Source organism: Oryzias latipes, chromosome 9, assembly GCF_053564925.1.
Source record: "Oryzias latipes strain Hd-rR chromosome 9, Olatipes_Hd-rR_3.1".
Taxonomy (NCBI): Eukaryota; Metazoa; Chordata; class Actinopteri; order Beloniformes; family Adrianichthyidae; genus Oryzias; species Oryzias latipes.
In genome coordinates, this window is record NC_136245.1 from 28,991,799 (window position 1) to 29,019,597 (window position 27,799).

Sequence of the window (27,799 nt, forward strand, 5' to 3'; positions counted from 1 at the left end):
AGGTGGGGTCATCTAAGATAGCACAAGGGTTAAGGCTAGACTGAAACTTATTGACGAAGTCTGCAGTTAAACTTTGACCCGGTGTCTTTTTTTTCTGTCCTCTCATGGTTGTGGCTTACAGTTTTTCTTTCAGGATAAGGAAAAGCCGAGAAATGTATCTAACCATTAGTCTCGGGTCATTGCTTGACACTTCAGAATAAATGTTTGACTCCTCAGTTAAAATATTAAAGCATCAAGACTAACCAGCTGTCTCTTTCACCTTTTTGTCACAGCTGCAGTTCTTTCTTTTCATAAAGAAAAATACATAAAATGATAGACATCTTTATTCAAAAACCAATATAAAACATGAATACATTTGGTTTGTGTGATGAGACAACAACTTGACGCAACTTTAAAATTTCTTTTTAAACTGATGGTAAATTACATTACAGACATTCTTGGATAATGAAGTATAAAAGAAAGATGATCTTCAGATGACGTGGAACTGAATGTCCTGTTGTCATCAACAGCTCCTCGTGCCAGACATCAAAGTTTAATTTGAAAGTTTAGAACAGGGGACATTGTTTGTGGCACGAAGTGGCAATTCCAAATTTTCTCCATAACAACGGTGCCATCCCCAACTATAATGCAAACTCTAATACAAAGAAATACCAAAACATTTACAATATATCTCAAATGTTATTTAATTCACAAACAGAACCCTGGTCTAAATCAAATAGCTTTCAGCAACCTGCAGCTCCAGAGTAACATAGGACTCTTTTACCCTTCCATTCTCTCTCTGGTTAAAGAAAATTGTTTAGATTTATCAAGTACGTCAATAGTTAAGTTGAAAAAGTAAACTGACTCAAACATGCAGCGTGAACCACAGAGAATCACCTACTGCTGCTACTACTACTACTACTACAACTACTACTACTGCACTGAGAGAATCTCATGACACAGGGTCTTTTATTTTGAAAGGAAGCCATGTAAATCTGAAGTATACTTTGAAAGAAAAATCTATTTACTCGTTATTTGTTTTATTTATGCGACGGCTGTTAAGTGTTGAAGGTTGCAGACTCCTGGTCTAGACGGTCTCCTTTAAGGTGAAGTGAGAACAAAGTCACTGACACATTTCTGAAGGGGTTCATTGTTTTAATCGCCAGAGTACTTGTTTTCCATCACAGCGTTCCCTGGAGGAGCGAGGCACAGATTTAGTGCAACAGAACTGTAACACAGGAGGAGGCGGTTCTGTGAAAAAAAAAGATCTTTTTCTACAGATCGATGAGATGACACAAGAATGCTGATCCACTTTAAACACAGTACATCTGAACAGTAAGGACACCTATATTTAATGCTACGGAGCTGCAGGTTAACCAACCTCTGGTCTCAGGTGCATTAAAACACCTGTCAGAAGTGGACGACAGAAAACAGTCATTTCAACCAAACAAAGATCCCTCCTTCAAAGAATAGAATATCCTTGCATATTTATCATCTGCTTTACACAATTTAGCGGAGACAAATAAGAGAAAGCTGCAAAAATATAAAATATTCTCATTGATAAACATTGTGACTGCAACACTGCTCAAATAGGGGTTCTCCTCTAGGAAAATATACATCACTCTAAAGAAAAAGTACACTTCAGACAGAAAGGTGACCGTTTAAAATCACTCCTAAAGCAACATTAACTAAACTGTCTCTTTTCAATTAGTTTATGCTCTTTGATTTATTGCACCTCTATAAAGGTACACAAGAAAAGGCCGGCAATGTTAGATGTGGACAACAGAATTAGAGTTTCAAAGTCTCTAATTAGAAAAATAAACTCATTTGTAATCTTTTAGGACCATCTTTTTGGAGCTTAATTACACATATTTCAGTTTTATTGCCGATCTCATCTGTGGGATAATAAAGACTTAAGTGTCCTAGTGTTAAAAAAAAAAAACTCTGTGTGATCAAATAAATTCTGCATCTTTTTCTCTCCAGAAAATCCATTCTGGGTCTACAAACAGACAGCCGGCTGCGTTTAACCAACTCCTATTAGATTAAAGCAGTGAGCCTGTTCGTTCCACAGGACCAGTCTTCATTTGCCAATTACAGCAGCTGTAAACGACATAAGCCCCGCCCCCACTCAAACCTGAGGCAGACCCAAACGCCTTTAAAACATTTCATCCAGGGGCAGACCCCAACGTGTCTGCTTTCAGCTCATCAGTGCAAGCAAGCCGTTTATTCTATGATGAACTTTGACATTTCTGCAAATAATAAAAAAAACACGTTGGCTTTTTGGATAGCAAACTGTACAAAGCTGCTGCTTCTGTGATTTAAGACAGTCATTTACATATTTACACATTTACAGAGGGAGGAGAAGACCTGCTGGATGTCAGGAGAACCACACACCCGACCACGGAGGCCGAATCGAGCCTGAACATCCCTGACAAGAGGTCCAAGGTGCACGTCCTAGGAGGCTTCCCAGGCTAGAAAATATGGAAGTTACAAAACTACAGACTCAATGGGAGCATAAAGGGTTATTGATGCCAAAATGACTTAAGAGCTTTCTGGTAGGTAACGGAAAGACGGGATGAAGTTCCAGAAGGGAGAAGAGCGAGGCTTCTGGAGGAGGTGATATTTTACAACAGCTGGGAGGTTAACCGACACCGGCATCTCCATGACGACAACGGGCAACGCAGGTCAGAAGATCCGGTTCTCTTACACGCCGTTAGCACTCATCTTGCTCTTCTGGGTCACCTCTGTTGCTGCTTTAGCCTGTGAAAGATAAACACATTCAATACGCCGCAGATCTTTTCTCTAACTTCACACGTCGCTTAGACAAACTTTTTCTGTTTAATCCTTTTCTTTGAAGTGGGTTGCTGTGAAAAAGCTCCAAAGAAGTCTGCAGCGAGGCTTAAAAACTGAGCGCAAAGACATCCGAGTGATGCTCACTTAAGAGGCTCATTTAGAGGTGCTACAAAAATCCCACTGTGTGTTTCAGCTACTGTGCTGGTTTGAACTTTGAAGGTCAAAGACGTTGAGTTCTGGCGCTGCTGCTAGACTGATTAGTCTGTGTCTGTACGTTGACTTAACATTGAAACTGGACGCCACTGATGCACGAATGGCGCTCAGTGAAAAAGCAGCCGTCATGTGACCTTGAAAATGTTTTTTTTGTTGTTATAACATTTAAATTGTAAATTGTGAAAAGATTCACTAATTTTCTTATCTGTCAATAGATAACCTCCAGTTAGGTCAGCCATGACTAAAGTGTGATTTTTAATAACCCTAATACAGTTTAATGTCAAGTCAACAGCTTTTACAGCCAAACTTCACTAAATCTTCTTTTTTTTATATATTTTTTTTAACTCTCAGAGGAGCGGTTTATTGAAGAACTGCTGTTAAGCCTCTGAGGATGCTGCTGTGGAGGCTCACCTGCAGCACCTCTGCAGGGCTCAGAGGCTTGTCCGTCACCGCAGGCGCCGTGTCCCTCATCTCCTCAGCCTACGGTAGAGACAAATACAACTTCACATCTTCTCACAGATTTCCAAACTGACTTCCTCAAAATGTTCAAAATTATAGTCGGCTGATTTTAAATAAGCAAGCTAAATCTTTTTTGGGTTCCCAAACAACTAATCTCCCTATTATTACTTCCTATTTTGGATTAGGCTGATTTCGTTTACTTCAATGCGATGCTGAAACAAGTGCTGGGAAGCTGTACGAAGGCTCTTTCTACTTCATCACCGCTAATGTCACACATTTCACCAAAATACGAACCGGCCCGTCTTTGATGACACCTGCTGTGTCTGTCAGCCGGTCAGGACCGCCAGAAGCTGAACTGGCTTCTGTGTTCTCCAGAGCAGGAGCAGCAGCCTTCTGCAAAGAGAAAAACAAATCTTTGCTTAACGATCACCTTCACACATGGATGAGGGTGTGGCAGTCAGAGGAACAGGTCTGACCTCTAGCTTGGGTACTGGGGGGATGACGGGGGCTTTGGGTTTGAGGTCTGTCAGGTACATGGCTCTGGAGAGAAGCAGCAGCGATGGAGGAACGTTCTCTTTCAGGTGCAAGTCCAGCCACTGCACACAGAGACAGTTATCAAGAAAGACCTTTTTTTACTGCCCTCACTTTACTACAAAGTTTTTATTAAGGCTCAGGCAAATCTGAATGTAAAAAAAAACTAATAAAAGCAATGAAGTTTCAGCTTCCTTGAGTTTCTGACCTGTTGCAGCTGCTGACGCAGCTGATCTGTGGTAAGACCCAAAGAGCGCATCCCACGGCTACGGCATGCTGCTTGTAACTCTGAGACGCTCAAAGCTGCCACGCCCTCTGCTGAAATCATCTGTGACAAAGAGGAGAGGAAGTGGAACATTCCCTCAGATGAGGAGGAACTACAACTGTTCCCACGGTCACCAAGGGTCTATGACATAAACATCTATTCCTTCTCTTGAATAAACTGCAGAGTTTTAAAATCTTCAACCTTCAAGAAGAATTGTGAACTTTGTTACAAAGGTTTGAGGATCGGATACTTCAGAAGTTTAGTCAACTTTCCTATTTGTTACTTTTCTTAATTGTCTAATTTGGATGGAATTGAATGAAACTCAATCTATGCCAGGTAATAGGAAGGATCAGCTCTCACCTCATCATCTGATCGGATACCTCTGAGTTTCATCATGAGCTGAAAACGCAGCAGGTTGTTCGTGCCGATGGGCTGCAGCTCCAAAAGTTTACACAGGGCAACCAGTTGGGGGCGCTCCAGGTGCTCCAGGGTCAACTCATCCTCAAACAGCTTTGAAAAGCGGACAATGTCTTTCGTGGTGGGCTGTTCGCCTGTGCCGCGCACCTGAAACAAGGAAAACGGAGACATGCGTAGATTTAATCGTCTACAGGTGGATGCATCAGAGTGGAGCGGAGCAGAAAACTTGATTTTCATTAGTGTGGGTCTTTACCACCAGAGCTTTAGCTCCAAGTGTTGTTGTACTTTGAATTGCTGCAACTCTTCAACCGTTTACACTGTGATTTTAACAGATTCTGAGGCAGAGAAATGCAGCTTTAGAGTGTTTATGCAGTTACGGTAAACCAGCTTATTCTGACAGAGAAAAACTGCTTTTCTCCATGTCGGCATGTTTTATTTTGTGTCGCCAGTGTCGGCTCTTGGATTTCTGAAACTGAAGCAAACATTTGTGTGCCGTCAATCTAATACCTATAACTAAAACTGGATGAGCTTAACTCAACTTTAAAAACTGAACAAGAAAGAAAGAAATGTGGACACAAACGTGGTGACAGTCATTTACCTCCTGAACATATTTGGAGAAGCGCTGCGTCTCGTCTTCAGTCTGGGCCTTGGCTCGGTTTCTGAGAGCCATCTCAGAGATGGTTTCCTGTAGAAACTTGGCCAGTTCCAGCTTGGCAGCCAAACCCTTCTTCTGCTTCTCCTCCTGCGTGAAGACAGAGGACACTGCTCAGCTTATCACACAAACCGCTGCAGTCTGACGCGCCGTCATCACCCACTGGGTTACAATGGGCTTAGAAGAACCGTGTAGCTCCTACTGCTGTGCTTTATCAAGAAAATTACTTTCTTTAAAAAACAACAACAAACTCTGTAGCCCTTGACTGAAATTTACAATCATCACTTGTTTCTCTGCTTGTGTTTGGTGACATTGTCAGTCAGATACCCTGACAGAACTGAGAGGTATTATAATTACTGAAAACTATGATTTAAGATCAGCCAGCTAATTTGTGTACTCGTGTGTGTGTGTGTGTGTGTGTGTGTGTGTGTGTGTCTTAGTGCACAACGCTTGCCTTTTTGGACTCAGTCTCAAATGTGGAAGGCAGCATTTCAGGGAAAAGCTTTAGGAAGACGGGAAGCAGGAACTCCATGAAGGGGACGATGATAAACACTATGAATGGGACCAGGCGGAAGAGGTCAGCGCACGTCCTCAATAGCTGCAGACACAGAGAAAGCCATTGTGCACGAGTCAACAACAACAACAAAAACAACAAAAAAAACACAGTGCACGAGAGTGAGCACTGCTCAGGCCGTTTTTAGCCGGGTGTCTTTGCTGGCATGTCGGCCGGTAAGATCAGTTACGCGTGCCTCGACTGAAATAGCAGGAATAGAGTTTAGTCGTGTATGTGCACGGCTCAGCTCTCTCCAACACAGTTTTCAGAAATCAACGATCAGAGAATTCCGTTTGGATTCCATTTTATCGTATTTTCCTAGATCAGAAATCCGTCTCAATTTATGGAATTAGTGCCTTTTCTGACATGAATCCCTGTGAGTTTCTTATACAACTACATCAGTAGCAGTACTTTCAAAGTCAAGACACTGGATTAGACTAAATAGGGGTGATTTGAATCAAGACAAAGTAATATGTAGATATAATTTCATTATTACAACAGAAAAAGTTGCAGGGATGTTTGTGGAATCAAAAATTTTCATGCAAAAAAAAAAAAAAAAAAGATTCACATTTTTTGTTGTTGAGTGGTTTAATGTCCACATTTTTTTTTAAAAGACCTGCACTGTGGTGCAGTGGTTAGAGTTCGGGTTCAAGTCCCAGCTGGGAGACCTGACGGCAGCCCCGTGAAGCCGAAAGGGACAAACACGGCTTCAGAAGAAGAAGATGAATGAAATATAATGAAATATTTAAAAGAATATTAAAATATTTAAAAAATATAAAGAGATTTTAAAAACTGTCAACAGAAAAGTGCTTGCAGGAATACTTGAATCCTAAAAAACATGACATAAAAGAAGAATGGGAGTATTTTCAATAGACTTTACCTCATAATACACATACATACTACATGAAAACATGTTGTTTAACAACTAATTAGCAAATTAATGTTTCTAGAATGGGAGGTTTGCATTTTTTAAAGCATAAACTGAAGTTCTGAAGCCAAAACAATAAGTCTGGTTGATCTGACAACGTCCCGCACACAGACTGTGGTTTAAGTAGGTCACTGAGACAAACCAACACGAACTGATAACGCTCATTTTTCAGCCTGCTTTTCTGGGCAAAAGATCAATGAAAAGGTAAGGAGAGACCCCTTTTCATTTCAACATTTCAGAAGCAAAGAAGCTAATGGACAGCATTTCTCTGATTGTGATGTAGGAATAAAATCTTGGATAAACTGAACTTTTTAGAGGCAGCGTCACTTTGGAAACCACTCGTTCAGTGAGCGGTTCAACTATAAGGTCAAGTAAGGTCGGTTGCCTTTTTAGTGTACAGCTGAACCTTAGGATGAGTCGTGTGAGTTGAATCAAAATGAACTGCATAATGTAAATTTGTATCTGTAATCTTCAAAAGTTTAACTTCACACTTTAAAAAAAAAAAAACAAGAATCCGGAAGTGTTCAGATCAGAAATGTCAACGTCAATCCAGACAATTGAAAATATATATTTTTATCTCGTCATTATTTTGAACATTGGTAATAACCTTTCAATCATTACTTTCCAACTTCCAAGATAAGCAGTAAATTTAATCAAACTCTAGAGCAGTTTATTGATCACACACTTGTTCATTACTTTAGCTCCTCCCCCTTTGGTGCTGTAATATCGATAACCATATGAATAAAACTAACTCCTCAGCATCCAATTTATGTGATGTTTCTAAACCCAAATGTGTGAAAAACAAGAGTGTAGACGAGGAAACCTTCATCTGTTCTTACCCTCCTCCTCTCCCTGCGCGTTAGCAGCTGTCCGTGCAGCAGCCTCCACACCATCCTGCCCGCGATCTTTATGTCGATGCCAAGTAACCGGAAGCCGTTGTAGTAATGCTTCAACTCATCCACAACCCTCTGATACAGAGACTTCTTCACAACTGCTTTCTCCTGCACAGGAGAAACGGCAGCTGCTGCAGCGGTGGCGGAAGCTGGAGCAAGTGGAGACTGAAGAGCAGCCGCCCCAGAATCCAACTTTTCGTCTTTAGAATCATTTGGGGAGGGAACTGGGGGCGTTTTGGTGTCCTGCTGTAGATCCTGGAGCCAGACACTGGAGCCGTGCAAAGAGCGGGCGAGCAGAGCCGAGCTGTGGCCACGACCAAGGGCTTGACCCCGGAAACAGTGGGGGGAGATGTAACGGGAGTGCCTGAGAGGGAGTGCGGACGAGGGTTGGCCAGGAACTTCTACATGGAGGAAGGCCTTAGAACGCAGGGAAGAGCAGCTCTGCTTCTTGGACAACAAATATGTCCCCCTGATGATGGACAAAAGAAAAAAATAAAGTTTCCGGTATGCAATTTGTGTCATAACACGAGACACTGTTGAGCTAATATACTACAAAAAAGATCAAAACAGTGTTGAATTCTGGGTATGTGGACAATGCCTCCATCCAAATAAAGCTCTAGAACCTACCATTTTATATATATCCTGTGTGTAACGTCTAATTTCATTGCGACACAAAATAGTGTTTTTTTCTAAATTATGCAATAAGATCAGAAAACCTCTATTATTGTTTTTTCTTTAATTAATAAAACAATGAATTATTTATTAGAAGGGCACAGCTACTGATATGTACATTTATTAGGACAGAGGTTCAGCTTGTATTTTAAAAAATCAATACTACACATCAGAATAACATTATTAACACTTCAATCAGAAAACTAGTTTGTCTTCACAATTTTTCTAAAATACAATTAAAAAACATAATACAATATTTTATTCAAGTTTTCAATGCATAAATAAGAAGGAAAACAGAAGAAATGCTTTATTATTATAATAGTGTAAGGATGAAAGACAGGATTACCAGGTCCTTAGTTTAGCATGTTGGAAGAAAACTGATATTTCCGTCTCTGTATCTTCTTACACGTCTATGTTCATCACACCAAGACTATATGAAAGTTCACATCCAGGGCACAGTGACACACCGAATAACACGCAGATGTATTTGGTCTTCTGTGTGCAGGCAGCATCATGACTTCTGATTGTATTTTTCACCTCCGTGAGTCGGGGCCGATGATATCCTGGGCCAAACCTGACCTCAAAGATTACTTTAGTGACTCCTCTGCATTTTACAGTTCCAACTGGGTCTTCCTCTTGCGTGCTGGTATTTATCAGAGCAAAAGCTTTGTAGAGGAGGGGTGTAGTGAGGTGCCACATGCAGATCTTCCACAGCTCCCTCATTTTGCTGCATCCTGACCCTCATCATCCTGACTTTATTGATCTTTGCCATCATCAGCTCCTACGTCACTTCTTTTTCTTTTTTTGGCAGTCAATCATCATCACTGTTGTCACTACACATCACAGAAGATGGATGGAGTTTTCTGGACTACTCTGTTAGCTTCCTTATTCTTTGCTGGCTTTGAATTCTACAAATTATAATTAAACAATTATAATAGTAACTCAAACTACAGCTAATCTGCCACAATAGCGTGCATTTGAAATGCATAGCTTTAAATAGCTCCACGTAGCTATAAATGTAATGATTATACACTGACCAAAACAGTAAAAAGACAGTGAAGAAATCCCTGATTTGTGTAATGGAGATATTGGGTGATGCATGATGACCACTTCATTTGACACATAGTTAATCACAATTTTCTACATATTGTACATGAAAAAAATCATAACCCAAACAGATATTATCCTTCTCTAGGTGTATCATATTTTTTTATGTAGACGGTTTGACAGGATGTGCAAGCAGTGGTCAAAATACTAATAAACAGTCTTCTTCCTCTTTTGGCTTTTCCCATCAGGGGTCGCCACAGCGAACAAGTCACATGGTAAACTTGGCAATGTTTTACGCCAGATGCCCTGCCTGACGCAACCTTCTCAAAGCAACCGGGCTCGGGACCGGCACAGAGGTAGAGAAGGGAACAGGGAGCAGCCCGGATTCGAACCCTGGTTTCACGGACGGAAGGCGCCGCAAACCAGCACGAGCTAAACCGGCTCCCCAAAATACCAATAAACAGTATTTTAAGTAATTTACTTGCAGTTACACTCAATGACCACTGAATTGAACTCAATGGATTATGGCAGCAGAGTGCACTCTAGTGACTGGTATGCAGCTCCTCTACAGAAACCAATGCATTCAAGAGCCTTTCCAATGAAATCTTTTTTTGTGTGTGTGTTTTTCACATGTTCTTGTAGGGTTTTTCTCATGATGGAGGACATATACAAAAGAATTAATACTGTGCCTTTGAATAATTATTCAACTAGTGATGGATCGGGAGCAGCTGTTTGAAAAAGATAAGCTAGAGTTTGTGATGCAGAAACTGTGATGGGCGGCCTAAAGACTCCCTGCTCCGCTCCATTCTGATGCAGGGGAAAAGATCCATGAACATATTCATTTTCCTCGTCTGAGTTGGCATCTGGCTCAAAACTGTACGGCTGGATAGCTCGCCGTTTTTTGGTTGTTATTTTTTGTGCCACGCCAACATTAGCTTGGGGTTGTGAGAGTCTGTAAGCTAGCGGGAGAAAGTGTAAACAGTGAAAATCAGCGTGGGGTTACTTCCACGCCAACAATCCAAGCCACAACTCTGAGCCGAATTTCTAATGAATTCCTGCTGCTCTGCAGAAAACAAGTCTTAAAAAAACAAAACAAATAAACCTTTAGATTTTGGCCACAGGGTTTGATTATATTATAGATGAGTAGTTGGAGTTGGGCTTTTCACTTTTTAGTTTAGACCGCTATGTACCAGAGGGTAAATAGATCTAAAGGTGATCGGAATGGGGCTTTACTACTCTCCTATAGTGATCAAAAATCACACTTTTAAGTGTAGAGACACTAAGCTGCATCTGTCAGTGTACATGGAGAGAAACAGCAGGTTGGCTTTGTTTACCTTGGTAATTGCTACCCTCTACTTCCTCCTCACCTCGAACACCAGCTGCTTGCTTACCTTGATCTTGTGACTCCAAGGAGCACCTGGTGACTGAAAACGGCCATTGCAGGGGCAAAACACGAGGTTCTGTGAGAAGTTCACGTAGAAAACAAAACAAACTGGAGTCAAGATATATTTAACAAAGGCAAAAGAACACAAGAAAAAAAGCTAAAGAGCATTTTTCCCCAACTTACTAACTGACGAATAAAACTTTTTACAGAGTATGACTGTGAAAATAATGGTAAGCTCGGTATCTATTATAACATAATAACAAACAGCTTCACACAGACAATATATCATTTAAAAGATAAGTCACTTTTCTTGTTTAAAATAATCATATTTTCAAAAATACGGGTGTATAAATCTAATAATAAAGGTACCTTAATCTTAGTGATTATTCACTTTTTACTTACGAGGACCCAACTGATTAAAACGTCAACATTTTGTTTTATTATTAATGTTAAATAAATTATTTGAAAAATACCTAGTTAAAAGCAGTCGGGTATGAGAAAATTTACACATTCTGTTAGTTACATTTAAAAAAGAAAACATAATACTTTTACGCTAGCTTAGCCGGTGGGTTGGTTAGCTAGCTGGCTAGCTTAGCTCCGCCGGTTGACGGAGCTAAGTTTACTGGAAAAAAACCTCCTAACCTCCGGCGTCAGTGACCGAGCTATGGCTGCCGCAGTTAGCTGGGCGTTGTAAGTCTTGTCGGTGCGTCGAGAACGAGACAATCCATCCAAAATGGTCGATCGATGAGAACGAATGTGGCGAAACTAACGTCTGATGTAGTGATAAACCCATTTACGGTGGGTTTATGTTGTTTAAATCTCCCCCAGCGTCCGTATCGTTCCCGAGCCCAACTGTGTGTGCAGCAGTGAAGGAGCTGCACTCAGAGGTCACACTGTACGTGCGTGGACCCTGCGTGAGCATCCTGAAGATCGTTTATGTTGGCAAGATGTGTCACTCAGAGACGATATTTGAAAGAAAACAAGATCAGTATTTAAAAGGGCATGTAAAGTGTGTTTTTATTAAAACACAACTGTTATTTAGCCCTTTCTGTTTCCTTTTTCATGCTCAATTCATTCTTTCATGAATAGGATTGGGATTAAAATTTGCCTAATTGATACTGAATTTGTATTTTAAGAAAATCAAGTTTTATTCGTCAAATCAATCCCTTGGTTTTCATTCGTGTACATTTTCAGGCAAAAACTGCTTTAGATTTTATGTTCTTTAGAATAATTCATATTTTATTAATGAAAATTCTGTCTTCGGTGATATAGATTACAAGTTATGTGAATAGTGTATTTTCTACAAACTTTTTTGTCTTTTGGCTGCTCCTTTTAGGGGTCGCTACAGCAAAACATCTGCATCTATCCAGGGGTGTCCAATTCCAGGCCTTGAGGTCAGGTGTCCTACATGTTTTCCAACCAACCCGCCATTGATTTGGGTCTTCTGATTGACCTAGCATATCTGATCCAGGTGTTTGAAAAACCAGCTCAGAGCCGGCCCTCGAGAGCTGGATTTGGATACCCCAAGCTGGATTCATTCCTGGTTCTATCCATCCTGGTCACTCTGAGAGAGAACATCAACATCTTCATCTCTGCTACTTCTATCTGTCCTCCTCAGAGTCTCTAAACCATGGGTGCCCAATCCAGACCTTGAGGGCCAACCTCCTGCTGGTTTTCCAGAAATCCTGCCTTGTCTGCCGCTGATTACCTGGATCAGGTGTGTTTAGCCAATAAGGAGCTTCAATGTCAGGTTGGTTGGAAAACTGGTAGGACACCGGCCCTCGAGGCCTGGATTTGGGCATCTCTGCTCTAAACCAACAACATGGCCGCTCTCACCACAGTCTTCTACACCTATCCTTTCATTCTTGCTGACACTTTTTGGTGACACGTCACAACAGAAATCTTCATCCATTCGTTCCAGTCTGTTTGCACACCCCTTTTCACCTCAGTGTTGTGGACTGTTGACCCAGAGCTAGTTACAGTCCTCCACCTTTTTCACTTCTGCTCCCTGTAACATCTTTGTTCCACTTGAGTTCCTCTCATTTAAACACAGATTTTCAGTCTTGCTGCAGCTGATGCTGCCTGCTCTCACAACAGATGACAATGTCATCTGCAAACATCATGGTCCACAGAGATTCCTGTCTAACCTGTCAGTCTGTTCATCACCACAGCAAACAAGATAAAGCTCAAAGCCGATTCTTGGTGGAGTCCCACCTCCACCTGGAACGCCACCATCACAACTACAGCACATCTCACCACTGTCTTCAATTCCAACATATTTTTTTTGCCATTCCAGACTTCTTTGTCCAAACCAAAGCTCCCTTTTATTTATTCTGCAATAGATTTCAGTCAGATTTACAAAGACAGAAAGCAGGTATGGGCGCTCCACTGACCATATCCTTTTCTTTCTTGTTTTCCTGTTGAAGCTTGAGCGTTGTGAACTACGCATCCCGGGGTGCCCCTGTTGACCCCTGCAGCTCATTTCCTTTCTTGTACTAATCAAGTTCTTCTTCCAACTAGATAAGGAATTTGTAATAGCTTACTGGCCCTAACCTATGTTGTTGGATGCTTGTGTTGGATATAGGAGGTTTGTTTTTGACCAATCTTTAACTTTGCAAGCAGTGTGACTTCATGGTTGTCCTTTTACCTGGGTCTTTTACTTCTGCCATCTTTGCAGCTTCTGCTGCTCTCATCAAGTATTCTGAAATATTGCTCCAAAATCACAATACCTCAAAACCCATGGATAGTTTTACCAATGGGCCTGTAATGAAGCTCTTTTGGGGTTGCTTGAGACCAGAATCTTTGCCTATAATTGTCATGGTTTACTCAGAATTAGCATCGTCAATGTTTTTTTTCTTTTTGTACATTTGCAGCCATTTGCAGGTTTACCAGTTAGTAATGGAATGAGGTTAAAAAATGTTTTTTTCTTCACTGTTACGGACAATCCTGCTCAAATGTCATCTAATAATATAAGTAAATGTTTCCAATCGGCGCTCAAACACGTACATCAAAAACACGTTTGTCATTTAAACAACTTCTTGTGGGTAAGCTAATATTATTCAAGTTTTATTTATAGCATATGTGTTTTTTCCATTAGCATTACATAATTAATTCATTCATTCAATGAAATGAAAAAGATGAATGGATGACAGTGAATGAATGAAAATATATAATGCAATAAATAAACAGAGAGCTAGTTTTTAAAAGCTATTTTTAATTCCTGACCACAATCCAAAAAAACATAAGGACCAGAAAGTCTAGTCAGAGTGAGAGGTCACTTTTTTTTTACACATCTTTCCAGCTGCAGATCAGGCAAGCAGATCTGTAAAAGCTAATGAGTGACGCAGCTGTAGACGTAGCTACTGTATTTGTCTGGGGTGTCACCTAAAATAGATCGAAATAATTATTGAAAGATCGTTTAATTATTCTTGTTTAAGTATTAGCAAAGTATTGAGGTATTTTTTCAAAATCATACCCGGTTTATTTTTCCTTCCCCCAGTGTTTTTTTAATTAATATTCTTTAAGTGCTCCTAATGCCGCTCTGCTGCCCGTCTCGTTTTCTTTCTTGTTTTCCTGTTGAAGTTTTTGCGCTGTGAACTACACATCCCGGAGTGCCTCTGTTGACCCCTGCAGCTCATTTTGGCGCTGATCTGAGAGGAGCGCGAGGGCCTAAAAAACGAGCAGAGCGAAACCAAAAGACGAGGAAGCTGGAGGCGAACATTCACGAGACAGGAAGGGACGGAGATAGGAAGGGTGCAGACTAATTGCTGGGGTTCTCATATTGACGGAGAGCCAGGCTGTCGGATTGGGTAGTGACCCGATAGCGTAACACTCCCCCCTTCTTCGTCGTCGTCCTCCCCCTCTGTTGAGAATTGCGTTAAATCGAAAAGGAAAGGCCTAGGCTTTGTCAACATTACAGGATATACACCATTTATTTTTTTTATTTTTATTCCCATCCCTTGTCTATAGATTAAACGAGGATCCGTCGCTGGCTGGTGTATGTGCTTAGAATGGGACACGCTGAAGGTACTGACATCTTTTCGTTTCCCTGCATCTTTTGACTCCGTATCAAAATCTCTGTGATGCTCCTTTCCTCTCCTCCGGAGCTTGGCTTTTATTAAAAATCTCTGCATGTAGCTAGCCGTCCCTCCCGCATCTACACGGATAGGTTTTTGCTCGTCTTTAATGCTTATCCGGTGCACATTTTTCTCCAAACCGCCAGTGATGGAGGTTTAATCACGGCAGAAAATTTGATTTAAAGGGGCACAGGCAGCCATATTGGCAATGGATGCTAGCTTAGCTACATTAGCTTCTTTCATCTTTTCCCAAGTGTGCTTCGCTTATATTGTCAGCCGGGAGCATTTAGCGTCGTACCTGGTAGATTTCTATAACAATAATTGTTTTTTCACTTATTTATTTGGCAGCTTAAATTGCCATTTCATTCCCTAATTGGGCTCTTTAGATGCAAGGTAGCTTGATGCTAGAACCGCAGGAAGCTACATCAGTCTGTAAAATATTTGTCTGCGCAGTCCTGTTTTTTTTTTTTTAGCTAAAACCTCCCAGCTGTAGCCAGATGTTTCAGTTTATTTAAACCACATATTAATTGACAAAAAAAGAAAAATACAAAAAAAAAATGTGTTGAACCCACCAAAACGGACCCCTCATGGATGTTTACAATGATCCTGTGCTCACAAACCACGATGATGAGAGTGGATCATCAACTCGCACGCGAATAATTCCTCGTTAAAGACGATAAATGTGAGAAATAAACAAAGAAAAAACGGTGTTCAGCTCCTATGTCCCTGACAGAAATCCAGCATGTTTGTGTTGATGTGATTTAAAACAATTCATCAGAGAGCACACCGCTAGACATCCAGGAATTAACCTCTGACATCCGCTAATAAAGTGTTTTAGGCTGATATTTATTCCACAAATCCACTTTTTCGTTTAATCTTTTTTCAAAACAAACTGCAGATTTTGTGCATCCACCTGCTTAATAGTGTTTTATTACATTCTGGTTATTATCTTTAAATGAAACAAAGAAAACTGGGGTTTATGTGACCCTTTTTGTCACATTGCAAAAGTTTCTAAAGGTAGAATTCATTAACAAATTAATATAGAAATACTTTTTATGTGGTGAATAGTTATTATGTTTCTATCACAAGAATTTGTTGCATCAAAGTGAAGAAGGAAAAAGGAAAAACATAAAAATTTGGAGTTTGAAGTGCAGCTTATTTTCTTTCCAAACAGTATTAAAGAAAACCTTATTTTTAAATTATTTTTTAATGCTTGGTTTAACAGGTATTTGCCATAGTTGCATGTGGTTGCATGTTCCTTTAAAGACCCACTTCAGGGACATTTGTGTTTTTAACATATTCTTGTGGCATTTTTCTCATGTATCCGGAAAATAACCAGAAAATGTGATTTCTTTATTCAAATTGTTGTGAATGGGGGCAGATGGGAAAAAAAGTTCCATTGGAACCGCCTCTGATGTTTTCACTTTCAGACAAGTGGATCCATGTCTGTCTTCGTTTTCCTCATTCAAGCTGGCGTTTGGCTCACAACTGTACGGCTGGATCGATCCGATATTTGTCACAATTTTTGTTGCAGCGGTAATGTTAGATTGAGATGTGAGGGGGGGGCTGTAAAATAGCTGGAGAGAGTGTAAACAAAGGGATGATGGGTAGTGTTGGCAGGCAGGGATGATGGGTAGTGTTGGCAGGCTTTCATTGCGCCAACAATCCTGCCCACAAGTTGGAGGCCAATTTCTAATGACCTCCTGCCTCTCTGCAAAAACTAGATCCTAGAAAACAACAATTTAAAAAAAAATTTGGCTCCAAAAAACAAAATCATAATTAAAAGACCGCTGGTAAGACTTTTATAAAAGTTGATTGGCGTGTGATGTTAACTTATGTTGGTATAGATGTCAGAGGCAGATGTTTGCATGTTCCTTTAAAGCTGCAAACAAATCCCCAGATTTGCCACGGCTGTCAAAAATCACATGTGAGAGCTTTATGTTTCATGTTTTGACCTCAGCGCGGTCAGGGTAAGTCTGAGGTTTCCGAGTGCCAGGCTGAAATGTTATGACATTCCTGCATGTGGTCTGCAGTGTTCACTGTATCGGTTAAATGTTTATGGATTTTACTTTTGGGTCTGCACTTCGAAAACTCTCCGTCCGGGCCGGGTGGATTCCTGGTTGGAGTAATTGTTGGATTGAGGTTATGTCAATCAGACAGAGGGCAGCTTTGATTCTGCACTGCATGACGCTCCCCCAGACAGTAGCGATCACACAAACAGAATAGTTTTGATCGCTGCATCCACGCTAGCTTAAACTAATGACTCAAGTCACCGGCTGTGCTGTTTCTTTTTTGACTTGACAGTATTTAGCAAATTGTTACTCTTTTGTGCTCACTTTTATTCTGTGAATTTTTAGTCATGTAATAAATCTTGATCCCTCTGACAAACGGCTCAAACGTCGGATGATGAGGTAGAGGCCAACCACGGTTGCTGCTCATTTGGTGGTTTGCTACGTGAAATGTTAATATGGTCTCTTTAAATCTCTCCGAAGGATAAATCTGCTTCAGTCTAATCTGAGTCCCGCTGTGTGTCATCAACAGGTCCAGTCAAAGAAAAAGACAGTTAAGGATGCAGGAGCCCAACAATGGATTTCTCCTTCTCTTTCATGCAAGGGATCATGGGAAATACAATTCAGCAACCCCCTCAGCTCATTGACTCAGCCAACATCAGACAGGACGGCACCTGTGACACCGGCAGTGACCCGGGTGAGGATTCTGGTCCCTCCTACGATGCTTCCTTGGATGCAGAGTTCCCGTATCCTCCGTCGGCCTCGGAGGTCATGCCGCAGCTTCCCAATGGCTACCCGCCGAGTCTGGGCTTGTACGAACCACAAACCAAGTTCATGTACTCTCAGTTCCCCAACGGTTCTGCTAATGGCTACGGAGCCCTTCGGAGCTACGGGGAACACGGCCTTCTGCCAGGGGAGGGGACGGTCCTGAGGGGCCCCGGCCTCCAGGAGAGACCCCTTTCTCCTGTGTCTCCTCCGCTCCCCACACATCACCCACACCTCCATCCTCACCACCTCCATCCCCATCATCACTCCTTCCAGTCCAACCCGCCCCATATACAGACCCACTCTCACCCCCACAGTCCTCCACCGCTGCCTTTACCCTCGCAGCATCACCTGCTACAGACGCCTCACATCATGACCCACAACCTCCCGCCTCCTCCCCCTTTACACCTTCCCTCTTCGAGCCCCCCTCCCTCCCTCGTGGACAGCACCCCTTCTTCCCAGCCGGCACATATCCCATCTAACACCCCCGGTGGGGTGTTGAAGAAAACCAGCTCTCCTGAGATTAAACTGAAAATCATCAAAACATATCAGAATGGAAAAGAGCTGTTTGAATCTGCGCTGTGTGGAGATCTGCAGGAGCTGCAGGTAAACACTGGCACACGCCAAACATGCAGGGTTTTTACCTTTACTTTTATTTTGCAAACATGTAAAAACACCTTTTTAGTTTTGTAAATGAACGTGGATGAAAGCGCAGCAAAACCACGACACGACAAAGGGTTTCCCCTGACATTTCTTTGAAATTCTCACCTTTTGGCCTAATTATCATCAAACACAATTTCACAGTTTATATCAATAGAAACAAAAATCAGCTTTAAAAGTAAAATAAAAAACTATAAAACTTTCTGCAACTTGAAAATTGCTTGCAGATAAAAACAATGACATTTAAGTTATAAAAGAGGAAAAATTGCTCCATCCACCGGCGCAACGGGGACGAAGTGCTCCTCCTTGAAGCCGCCCTGGCCAGAGGTGTCGGAGTCGATAGGCAGGGGAGACAAGGAGCGCGCGGGGCGGGAGCGGAGCGCAGAGGCGTCCGCGGAGTGCAGAGGCTTCTGAATTCTGACGCACGCGCCCCACTGAGGCGCGCGTATCACGCTGAGGCGCGCGCTTTTCAGTCGCCGCTGCTTTATTTTACCTGTGTGTTTTTTAACCAGCCCTGTTACTCCCATAACGCTGCTGCGACACAAGCGGAAGGAGAGCTGTACCCGTTCACCCCTCCATGCACTGCTGATACTTGCTCATTCTTAAACACGTACAACAGAATGGCGAGCCGGGCATTGGCCCCGCCTTTAGCCCCTAAGACTCATGGGAAATGTGGAATCGCGGATGTAAATTTCCTCATCATAACTGAGGGATGTAATGTTGATTATATGGTTACTGTTTGTAATTTTATGTATGATACCTAGATTGTCAATAAGTAAAAAAAAATGAAATAAAAACACCATAACTGAGGAACTTGTGAACAGAATAGAGGTCCATGCTTTTTGACCGATGTCGATACACTCAAATACATGAGCCAGAGGCAAAGCTGGCACCACCCACAATGTGCTAATGAATTGCACTCACTTTGGGATGCTGGCCGTGATCTGTCAGGATGACAATATCGCCTAACACATGCGCGGCTTGTACTCTGACGCGGCTTGTGTATGTATAAAGCTAATTAAACACGTGAAAATGGGTGGGTGCGGCTTGTAATCGGGTGCGCGTTGTAGTCCGGAATTTACGGTAATTTAATGAATCTATTTTAAAGTTTATTCTGACTTTCTTTGTAAACATGTATTTGTAAAACAGATGATTCAGAACTTTGCTCTGATAGTTTAGCAATAAAAGGATTTATTTTAAAGACGTTTACGATGAACACATTTTGAAATGACTGCGTGTGTCATCGCATTTCCAGAAGGAGTCTCAGAAGAACGAGGCGGTTCTGAAGCAGCGACGACACGAGAGGAAGAAGGAGAAGAGGAAAAGGAGTGCGAGACTGCAAGCCCAGGAACTGAAGCAGGATCCGAGCCCAGCGCCGCCAGGTACGACCGAGCAACCCGAGGAGGAACAAGTCCAGCTCCAGCAGAAAGAAACTCCTCTGATCCAGACAGAGAAGCCTCAGAAGACCGTCATCGAAACAGAACCAAAGACGCCAAAGGTAAGCCCATGAAGTGAGGAAGAATGAGATTTCTTGGGTTTATGAGACGGACCTGTGACTCGCCTGTTTCCACCTGAGGTTTCAAAGGTCCATCATCCATCAGTGATCCAAGAGACAGGCATTTGTAAGGAGTTTGTCATTGGAGACCTGGTGTGGTCTAAGGTCGGCACATACCCCTGGTGGCCCTGCATGGTCTCCTCAGATCCACAGATGAAGGTCCACACTCGCATCAACACCAGAGGTAAAACCCACCAGGCAACCCCGATGTACACGGTCAGCCCACGGGAGCCACAGCTGTTTTCTTTGTCTGCTGCTGCACAGGTCACCGGGAGTATCACGTTCAGTTCTTCGGCAGCGTCGCCGAGAGAGCGTGGATCCACGAGAAAAGGATCGTGGTGTACCAGGGCAAACAGCAGTTCGACGAGCTTCAGGCGGAGACTCTGCGCAAAGCAACAAACCCAGTCGAGAGGCAAAAAGTATGGACACCTTATCCAGTATTTGCACTCGGAAAGCAAAATAATCCACCGTCATCGTAAACTGGGTTTTTCCATGAGTATTTCTGATAGCAGAACTTTACGCAGAACCTGGAAAGAAAGTCACGGACACCCCTCATGTTTTACACTTTACTTCTAAGTAGCCAGATTTTCTCTTAAAGTGGTTTTTAACAGTTACAGAGAATTTAAAACACTTTCTTTAAAATATTTTTTTCGTTTTGCGTTGACTGAACTTTGGCAAAAACCCAAAGTTAGCCAAGATTTCTATCTTATAAAATCTATATGTTAAAAACAACAAGTAGATGAGTGGCAGAATTTTGTATTTTTTGTGGAACTCAACCCTATGGTCGTTTAAAAAAATGTCTGGGTCCTTAAAGATGTCCTGATCTGATTACATGATTGGAAATTGGACCCAATCGCCTGGTTTCAGACTCAAACAGGATCAGATGTTGTATCCCGATCAGGGATGGGATATTTATTTTATTCTCATTATTATAATCATCCCTACATATTTCAAGTTTTTTATTTCAAATAGATCCCTAGTGGAAGTCTGCGTGTCATAAACAGATCTCGACCAATTGTTGCCGTTAAACGCACAAGAATACAATACAGCACCAATATGTGCAGGAGGCTCACAAAAACAGTTCGGCAAATGTATTCAAAGATTCAATAACTCTTAATAAACGTTTAACACTGACAGGAAGTGTCTCTATTGGTGTGTCTTAACCCAAACCAAGCGCTACAAAGGCAAAAAATAAAACGTTTTAATCGGTTTAATGAGCATCAAATAGAGAAACATCAGTGAGACGGCCGCCCAAGGGAGCGTCTACAAAGTGCAAGCCCCAGGAAAAAGTGATTTAAAAGAATCACATAGGGGACAACCTGCATCTGTTTATAATTTTTTTCAGATTGGGACTCTGTTGCAGCAGCAATTCATAATCAAACGACTCAGAATTGAATCAGGGTAAAAAAAAAATGTGATCAAGGCTTCCTGCAAAAATTACAGCAATAAGTGATTTATTTAGACCAATAGAACAAAACAAAAAAACTCTTAAAAGGCTGTGTTGAGAGAGGAAAAAGCAAAGTTTGTTAACTTTTTGAAAACTGTTACTTTTAAATAACTATAAATAATGAAACATTTAAATGTTCTGAATACTAATAAATATTTTAAGGCTTTTTTAAAAATTTTTGTTTCTTTTTTAGCTTTTGAAGCCCATTCCTCAAAGGGAGCGATCCCAATGGGAGGTGGGTGTGGGCCACGCTGAGGACGCGTTCCTCATGACACGTCAGGAGCGGATCGACAACTACACCTTCATCTACGTTGACCCAGACCCAAATGAAGCCCAGCAGAGCAAGAAGCCCAGCATCAGACCGGAGAAACGGAATCGGCGCTCTAGCGGCTCGGTTACTAAAAAGGAGGACAGATGTGTGAAGTCGCCGGACAGAGAGCAGCAGCAGCCGCAGCAGCAGCCGCAGCCGCCGAGGAGGCAGCAGCCGCGGAGACGCTGCAGTGTCACCAATACAGAGGACAGCTCCCAGGCCTCCACTGAAGAGAGGAGCCAGAAGGCAGACCAACGCAAGGCGAGCTCACCGAGACTCAACGCTGGTTGCGAAACACAATTACAGCAGGACTCGTCTCCTCCAGTCAGAGCTTGGAAAACGGCAGCTGCCAGAAAGCTGCTGCCTCTCTCCATCACCATGAAGAGGCTGAACGTGGAAATCACAAAGTGCGACTGGCCTCTCCTGCAGAAGAAAACCTCTCTGTCGCCCAAGAGGGCCAACGCAGAAGAAAAGGAGGAGAGAGGGGAGAGGGAGGCCAGGCAGCCCGACTTGGGTTACTGTTCACCTGAGGTTGGTGTCACTTCATGCACACGGCGGAGAGAGGAGCAAAGGTAAACCCACAAGGTCATATCCAACTGTTGCTCTCAGCAGGACAGCAGAGCTAAACCCGAGCCCAGTCCGGAGGAAGAGGAGGACGCAGATGAAGGGGAGGAAGAAGGGGATGAAAGGAGAGGCTCTCCTGCCAGCCAGAGAAGTGAGGAGGGAGGAAACCAGCAACCCTCATCTCCTGGATCTCAGGACAGCAGTCCACAAGGTGGGTAAACGGAACAGATCTGCAGGTCAATTATATCACCAAACGACTCTTTGAGTTGGCACGAGATCCAGATTATTATTACTATTTATTTATTATTTTTGCAATCTTTCAGGTTCTCAGGAGAGGAAGCTGCAGCGCCGGTCAATCAGAAGCAAATCAGAGTCGGAGAGAGGCACCGATCCAGTTCCCAAGAAGAAAACCAAAAAGGAACAGGTATCCGTCCCCCCTCGGCAGAGCCACTGCTGCCAGGAAAAACAAAAGCTTCTGTTTTAGCTTTATCATCTCTGTGCTTTAAGCCAGTGGTCCCCAATCTCACCTTACAGGGGGGTCCATGAAAATATAGTCTGAGATTAAACCGGTCTGTGGCCCGAAAAAGGTGATCACTGATATAAGCTATTTAAGAAAGAGCTAAAAAACAAACTAGAAGTTCTCCTCAGTTTATCTCCGGTAACATATGAAAGTTCATAAGCTGCCAAAATGCTGTTAATTCTAATAAAATGCAACCAAAAAGTCTTTAAATATCTTGATTTTGTTTCTCCCAGTTTTGTTTGGGTGAAATGACTCCAAAACTGCGATCTCGTTTACGTTTCAGGCTGAGATGGCTCCAGAGACGACGTTAAAGACGGGCTCCCAGAAAGGTACGGGATCCTTCCTCCTGCCCGCCGATTTGATCATGGCTGTGCAGAAACATCGAGCATGTTTGTGTTTTCCAGGAGCCAGTGAGATCTCAGACGCCTGCAAGCCTCTGAAGAAGAGGAGCAGAGCCTCAACTGATGTTGAGATGGCTTCGTCTCAGTACAGAGACACCTCGGATTCCGACTCCAGAGGCCTCAGTGACCCCCAGGTCAGTTTCTCCAACATTTCATTTGTGGTTCAAACCTTTTTCTAAACCAAATCACTCTGGTTTTCCTTCCCATTTTATTTCTGTGTAGCAGTGGGCATTTATTTTCTTGGAACTCGGTACTCTCATATTAATCACAATTTTCTAAAGACTTCTCTGGATAAAAATAAAGGAAATTAGTAAAAAAAAAACTAGAGACGGAGCACTTTTTTAAGGAGAGGAAGCGTCAGTTAAAGAACAATCATCAAAGCAGGTAATGACACAGAAAACACATCAAAACATGATGTTCCAGAAATGTGGAAAAACAAACTTTGACCTCACAACAAACTCAATTCAGCCATTTTTTAAGAGAAATCTTTTACTCGTTTGTCCTGTAGGGCGTTTGTTATGCGAGGTACGGCAGCATTTCTTCATTTGAATTTGCAGCACTGTGCCTTGGTGTCTCATCAGGGCTTATTTGGAAAGAGTCTCGACAGTCCAGCGGCGGCGGACGCAGATGCTTCAGATACTCAGTCCGTGGACTCGGGTTTGTCCCGTCAGGACAGCAGCAATGAGAAAAGAGACACCGTTTGCCAGGTCATTTCTCATTGATCTATGAAGAGAATTTTTTTTTCTCCCCCTCAAAAAGGCTCACATGCCATCAGCAGCTTTATGACATAACCAGCACTCTGTGTTTTTAGATCTGCGAGGCGTATGGAGAAGGTCTGATGGTGTGTGAGGGCGACTGCAGCAGACAGTTTCACCCGGAATGTCTCGGCTTGTCTGCGCCCCCTGACGGCAGATTCACCTGCTTGGAATGTAAAAATAGTGAGTATTTAAGTCCCGCCCACCACTTTTACAGTCTGAGTTTTCCTATTTTAGAGTCGCCGGGTTTTTCTTTTCCTTCTTCTTTTAGGCAACCATCCGTGTTTCAGCTGTAAAACGACAGGTCAGGAGGTGAGCCGCTGCTCCGCTCCGGGATGCAGCTGTTACTACCATGAGGATTGTGTGTGGAAACATCCGGGCACCACCAGCAGTCCTGGAGGAGGCTTCTGCTGCCCTCAGCACAGCTGCTCAACCTGCTGCCTGGAGAGAGACCTGCAGAGAGCCAGTAAAGGTGGAGCATTTAATGACCCGCCTTACTGTTTGAGTCAGACGTCTGCAGGAGAACACAAAGCAAGAATACCAAAGAAAGGTCAATTATCTTAATGTGTATGACAGAAGAGTGCGTTTTTGGTTTCCTTTTTGGGTGAACCAAGCTTGAAAAAGAGAAGTGGTGCTTGGCTTTTCCACTTCTGTCCTTTAACTGAAACTGTCCAGCTTTGGTGCAGATCAGGTGGCGCTGCTGGAAGGTGAGGAAAACAAGGGAATTGCTGTTTCCCTGGAAGTGTTTTCAGACGATCTGTTGGAAATATTCCATCTGAAACAGACTGTCTGTGGGAATTCTGAATGGAAGTGAGCAGGAAGCCGTTTCACAAGTGAAAACGATGAAGCATCTTTGATTTATTTCGTCAGTGCAATGTGTGACTACATACAAATGAAAGACAGTGGTCCCTTGTTTATCGCAGGAGTTACTTTCTAAAAATATCCCGCAGCACGTGAAATACTCAAAGTAGGATTACAGATGTGTTAAGGGCCCCTAACTTTACACTTGAAACACTTTTCTCAGACAGACGTGAACATTTTCACGTTTCTCTCTGGTATAAACTCTCAAAGTTCAAACCTTCATAGAAAATATGTACAGCAGACATTGCATGGAGATCGACTGACAAGGCCAACAGCCAATCAGGACGCAGAACACAATGTGTTGTGGGGAAAAAAAGTATGTACGCAAATAATATCTGCAAAACTGTGAGACCCCATAGTAAAAAAAAAATGTTTCCATGTGAGAGGAAACTGCTTTGATTCGTGTGCTGGTTTGACTTAGTTAAGTTCTAGTAATATTCAGATCATTTTTTTCTTCTGAGAATTATTTTGCTCTCCCTATAGTGACAAGCTGTGAATTTATAAAATTACATCACTTTTATTTAAATGGCGCCTTAATCAAACAAGGCGCCATACATTACAAGCTCCAAACAACTAAAAGGTAAAGTAAAATGTAAAAAAACAAGTGGCAAAATAAAATAACACCAATAAAAGCTTAAGTGAAAATCAAATAAAGCACACCAGCAGACAAGAGGCTCATGCTGTGTCGAAAGCCTGGCAATAAAAAGGATTTAAGATGTTTTTTAAAAATAGACTGGATTCTGGATGAACTTCACAGCTTCAGTGCACAGATTGAAAACGCTTCTTCTTGGACCGTTGTACCTTCAGGAGATAATGAGGCACCAGGTTGGGATGTAGGGAGAAAGAAGCTCAGTGAGGTCCGACTTTTAGTCATATGACAAAAGCTGTTATGCAAAGAGGCTCTTTAATGAGACTCATAACAAAGTTTTTAGTCAAATTAAAGACGGTTAAGCTTTTTAGGAAAAGAAAAAAAAAGTCTCCTCTGCAAGAAATATCAAGAAGTAGATATTAATTCATTTGCTTGATTCAAAAAATCAAACTCATGTATTTGATTTAGGAACCACGAAGCAAATAAGTTGACTTTTGGCTTTGAGGTTGTTTTATGGACTGAACTGTTTGTATCTGAGGGGATCTTTAGTGAGCTGACCTTTCTGTTCATGCACCTCTCTGCGGGTAAATCTTATGGCCCAGCCCGTTTGATGTACTGAGTCCCAGTAACAGTACAACTCAACTTTGATTTCAGAAACCGCGTCCTCTTTTCCAGGTCGTCTGATTCACTGCATCCGCTGTCCGACGGCTTATCACACCAGCGACGTCTGTATGGCGGCGGGCAGCGTCATCCTCACCCATCACATCATGATCTGCAGCAACCACGGCAGCACCAAGAAGAACGGCCTCCTCTCCTCCCCCGTCAATGTAGGATGGTGCTTTTTGTGCGCGAGAGGTGAGCTTTCATCAGCTGTCTTGACCTCGCCCCCCCCCTCCCTTCGTCACCAGAGCCGCCGCTCTGCAGTAAAATACTGTTCCTTTTTTTTTTTTTTAATGTGTGCTTCATCAAGCCACCCTCCATGACTGTAGCTCACTCATCTCTTTTGAAAGAGCGTAGCGCTTTGATGCCGTGACGGCTGCAGTAACGCGTCACGGTAAAGTCTGTGTTTCCACGTGCAGCATCGTCCTTTTACGACGAGCGCCGTGAATGTTCGCCATCACAGTACTAACACGATAATCCACCCAGGCTGCCGCACTGCACTCCACTTAGACCAATCCGCGCTGTCCTGAAAGCTCATCAGGAAGCTTTTTGGCCACTTTAAAAAAAAAAAAAAACCCAAAAAGATTGTTCATCAAGTTTGGATCCCGTAAGTTGAGTGCACTGATCGGCCTCTTAGTGTTGGGGACCGTTTTATTTACCTTTTTTTTTATTCATAGATTTTTTTTGTCACAGCTTTTGTGTTGCGTGTGAGGCTGTGCATATGTTTCTCTTTTTTGTGAAATTGGGTAATTTTGGAGTTTGACTGCGGCTCACCCCCGTCTCTTCCTGTGTGTCTTGTGTAGGGCTGTTAGTGCAAGACCTTACTGACACCATATTAAGTTCATATGCCTATAAGTCCCACTACCTTCTGACTGAGTCAAATCGTGCTGAGTTGAAATTACCTATGATTCCCTCTCCTTCGTCAGCTACCAAAAAGAATGTTGGGAAAGGTAACTGAACAGTTTTTCTCTTTCTCCTTTGTCCCACTGGTTTGTGTTTGTGTTGTGCCTGCTCCCGTTTTGATTTAGTTTCCTTCTTTGCAAACATCTTTCATTTCAAAGCCTTCAGGTGCAAAGTTAATGAACTCAGTAAGAAATTAAAAGCAGAGTGGCACAACAGCAGGCCTCATGCAAGAACACCTTTGTAGATTATTGAGGAAGTTGCTTAGATTTTGACACCAAAACATTTACTAATGTTAGTTTCTATTACTTAAATAAGATGCTTCACTCTTCAGTCAGCTGCAGTCTTGTTTTTTGAAGCAAAACAAAAAAGCAGTGTCAATAAGCTCACATGTCGTCTATTTTTGACATCAATAAAGCTTTCTGCTCTCAGACTCACGTCTGCATCAAACGCTGAGATTGAATCCATTTGTCTCGTTTTGGGAGGAAGTTCAAAAAATTTAGTAGGAATTTTTTTTAAACCTACTTCATTGCTTTTCTTTTCAAAAATCTAATAAAGCTAACTTCCCCTTGGGAATTGATTGAAAATGTCAAATAATTTTGTTTTAGTTTGAATCATTTGTTGACTACTTTGGTTTGAATAATTCACCACAAACAGAATCTGCTTCAAATGTAGGATGGAATTTCATTTATTTCTAAAGATCGGCATTGGCCATAACGAAAATACAATAGGTGACCTAATTTATGTGGAACAAATCTGAGGATTTGTAAGCCTTTTATTTTGAAATTTACAAGGAAAACTAAACGGGAAGATTTTTTTATACCAGTAAATGCAAGTAAAGTTGCCAGCAGAGAGCTGTGGGACCCCAAAAAAGAAGGACTATGCTTTTGAAATCTTTTTTTTTATTAGTGTAGTTTTGCACTACTCCCTTATAGTGAACT

General features: G+C 42.2%; 2 protein-coding genes across 7 annotated transcripts in view; one reads left to right on the forward strand and one right to left on the reverse strand.

Annotated features, from left to right (window-relative positions):
- Positions 1-1,113: 1,113 nt before the first annotated feature.
- letm2 (leucine zipper-EF-hand containing transmembrane protein 2) lies at positions 1,114-11,744 on the reverse strand. Its single transcript, XM_004072181.5, has 11 exons — positions 11,429-11,744; positions 10,794-10,862; positions 7,630-8,152; positions 5,764-5,907; positions 5,256-5,399; positions 4,601-4,804; positions 4,184-4,303; positions 3,921-4,040; positions 3,739-3,837; positions 3,397-3,465; positions 1,114-2,739 (listed from the first exon to the last, which is right to left on the reverse strand). Exons 2-11 carry the CDS (start codon positions 10,838-10,840, stop codon positions 2,683-2,685), a joined length of 1,527 nt encoding a protein of 508 aa, XP_004072229.1. The 5' UTR covers positions 10,841-10,862; positions 11,429-11,744; the 3' UTR covers positions 1,114-2,682.
- A 2,391-nt stretch (positions 11,745-14,135) lies between these two features.
- The window catches only part of nsd3 (nuclear receptor binding SET domain protein 3), a 35,085-nt gene continuing 21,421 nt past the window's right edge, over positions 14,136-27,799 (forward strand). The window contains exons 1-15 of one of the 6 annotated variants that reach the window (XM_011478896.4): positions 14,136-14,812; positions 17,404-18,242; positions 19,552-19,794; positions 19,873-20,035; positions 20,116-20,270; positions 21,492-22,139; positions 22,218-22,383; positions 22,496-22,596; positions 22,976-23,021; positions 23,097-23,227; positions 23,675-23,800; positions 23,905-24,031; positions 24,120-24,320; positions 25,974-26,153; positions 26,762-26,908. In XM_011478896.4, coding sequence (XP_011477198.1) covers positions 17,448-18,242; positions 19,552-19,794; positions 19,873-20,035; positions 20,116-20,270; positions 21,492-22,139; positions 22,218-22,383; positions 22,496-22,596; positions 22,976-23,021; positions 23,097-23,227; positions 23,675-23,800; positions 23,905-24,031; positions 24,120-24,320; positions 25,974-26,153; positions 26,762-26,908 — 3,229 coding nt within the window. In that variant the 5' untranslated portion in view covers positions 14,136-14,812; positions 17,404-17,447. The remainder of the gene's footprint in view (positions 14,813-17,403; positions 18,243-19,551; positions 19,795-19,872; positions 20,036-20,115; positions 20,271-21,491; positions 22,140-22,217; positions 22,384-22,495; positions 22,597-22,975; positions 23,022-23,096; positions 23,228-23,674; positions 23,801-23,904; positions 24,032-24,119; positions 24,321-25,973; positions 26,154-26,761; positions 26,909-27,799) is intronic. The other 5 variants (XM_011478898.4, XM_011478897.4, XM_078953220.1 and 2 more) reach the window with 5 other exon arrangements.

What these genes read in the sequence shown, in the direction of transcription:
- letm2 (XM_004072181.5), bottom strand. Translation starts at nt 10,840, where the DNA reads ATGGCCGTTTTCAGTCACCAGGTGCTCCTTGGAGTCACAAGATCAAG. An exon ending in TTGAGACTGAGTCCAAAAAG is followed by an intron (nt 5,400 to 5,763) that starts GCAAGCGTTGTG and finishes GTCTTCACGCAG; the next exon opens with GAGGAGAAGCAGAAGAAGGG. An exon ending in TCTCCAAATATGTTCAGGAG is followed by an intron (nt 4,805 to 5,255) that starts GTAAATGACTGT and finishes TCCTTGTTTCAG; the next exon opens with GTGCGCGGCACAGGCGAACA.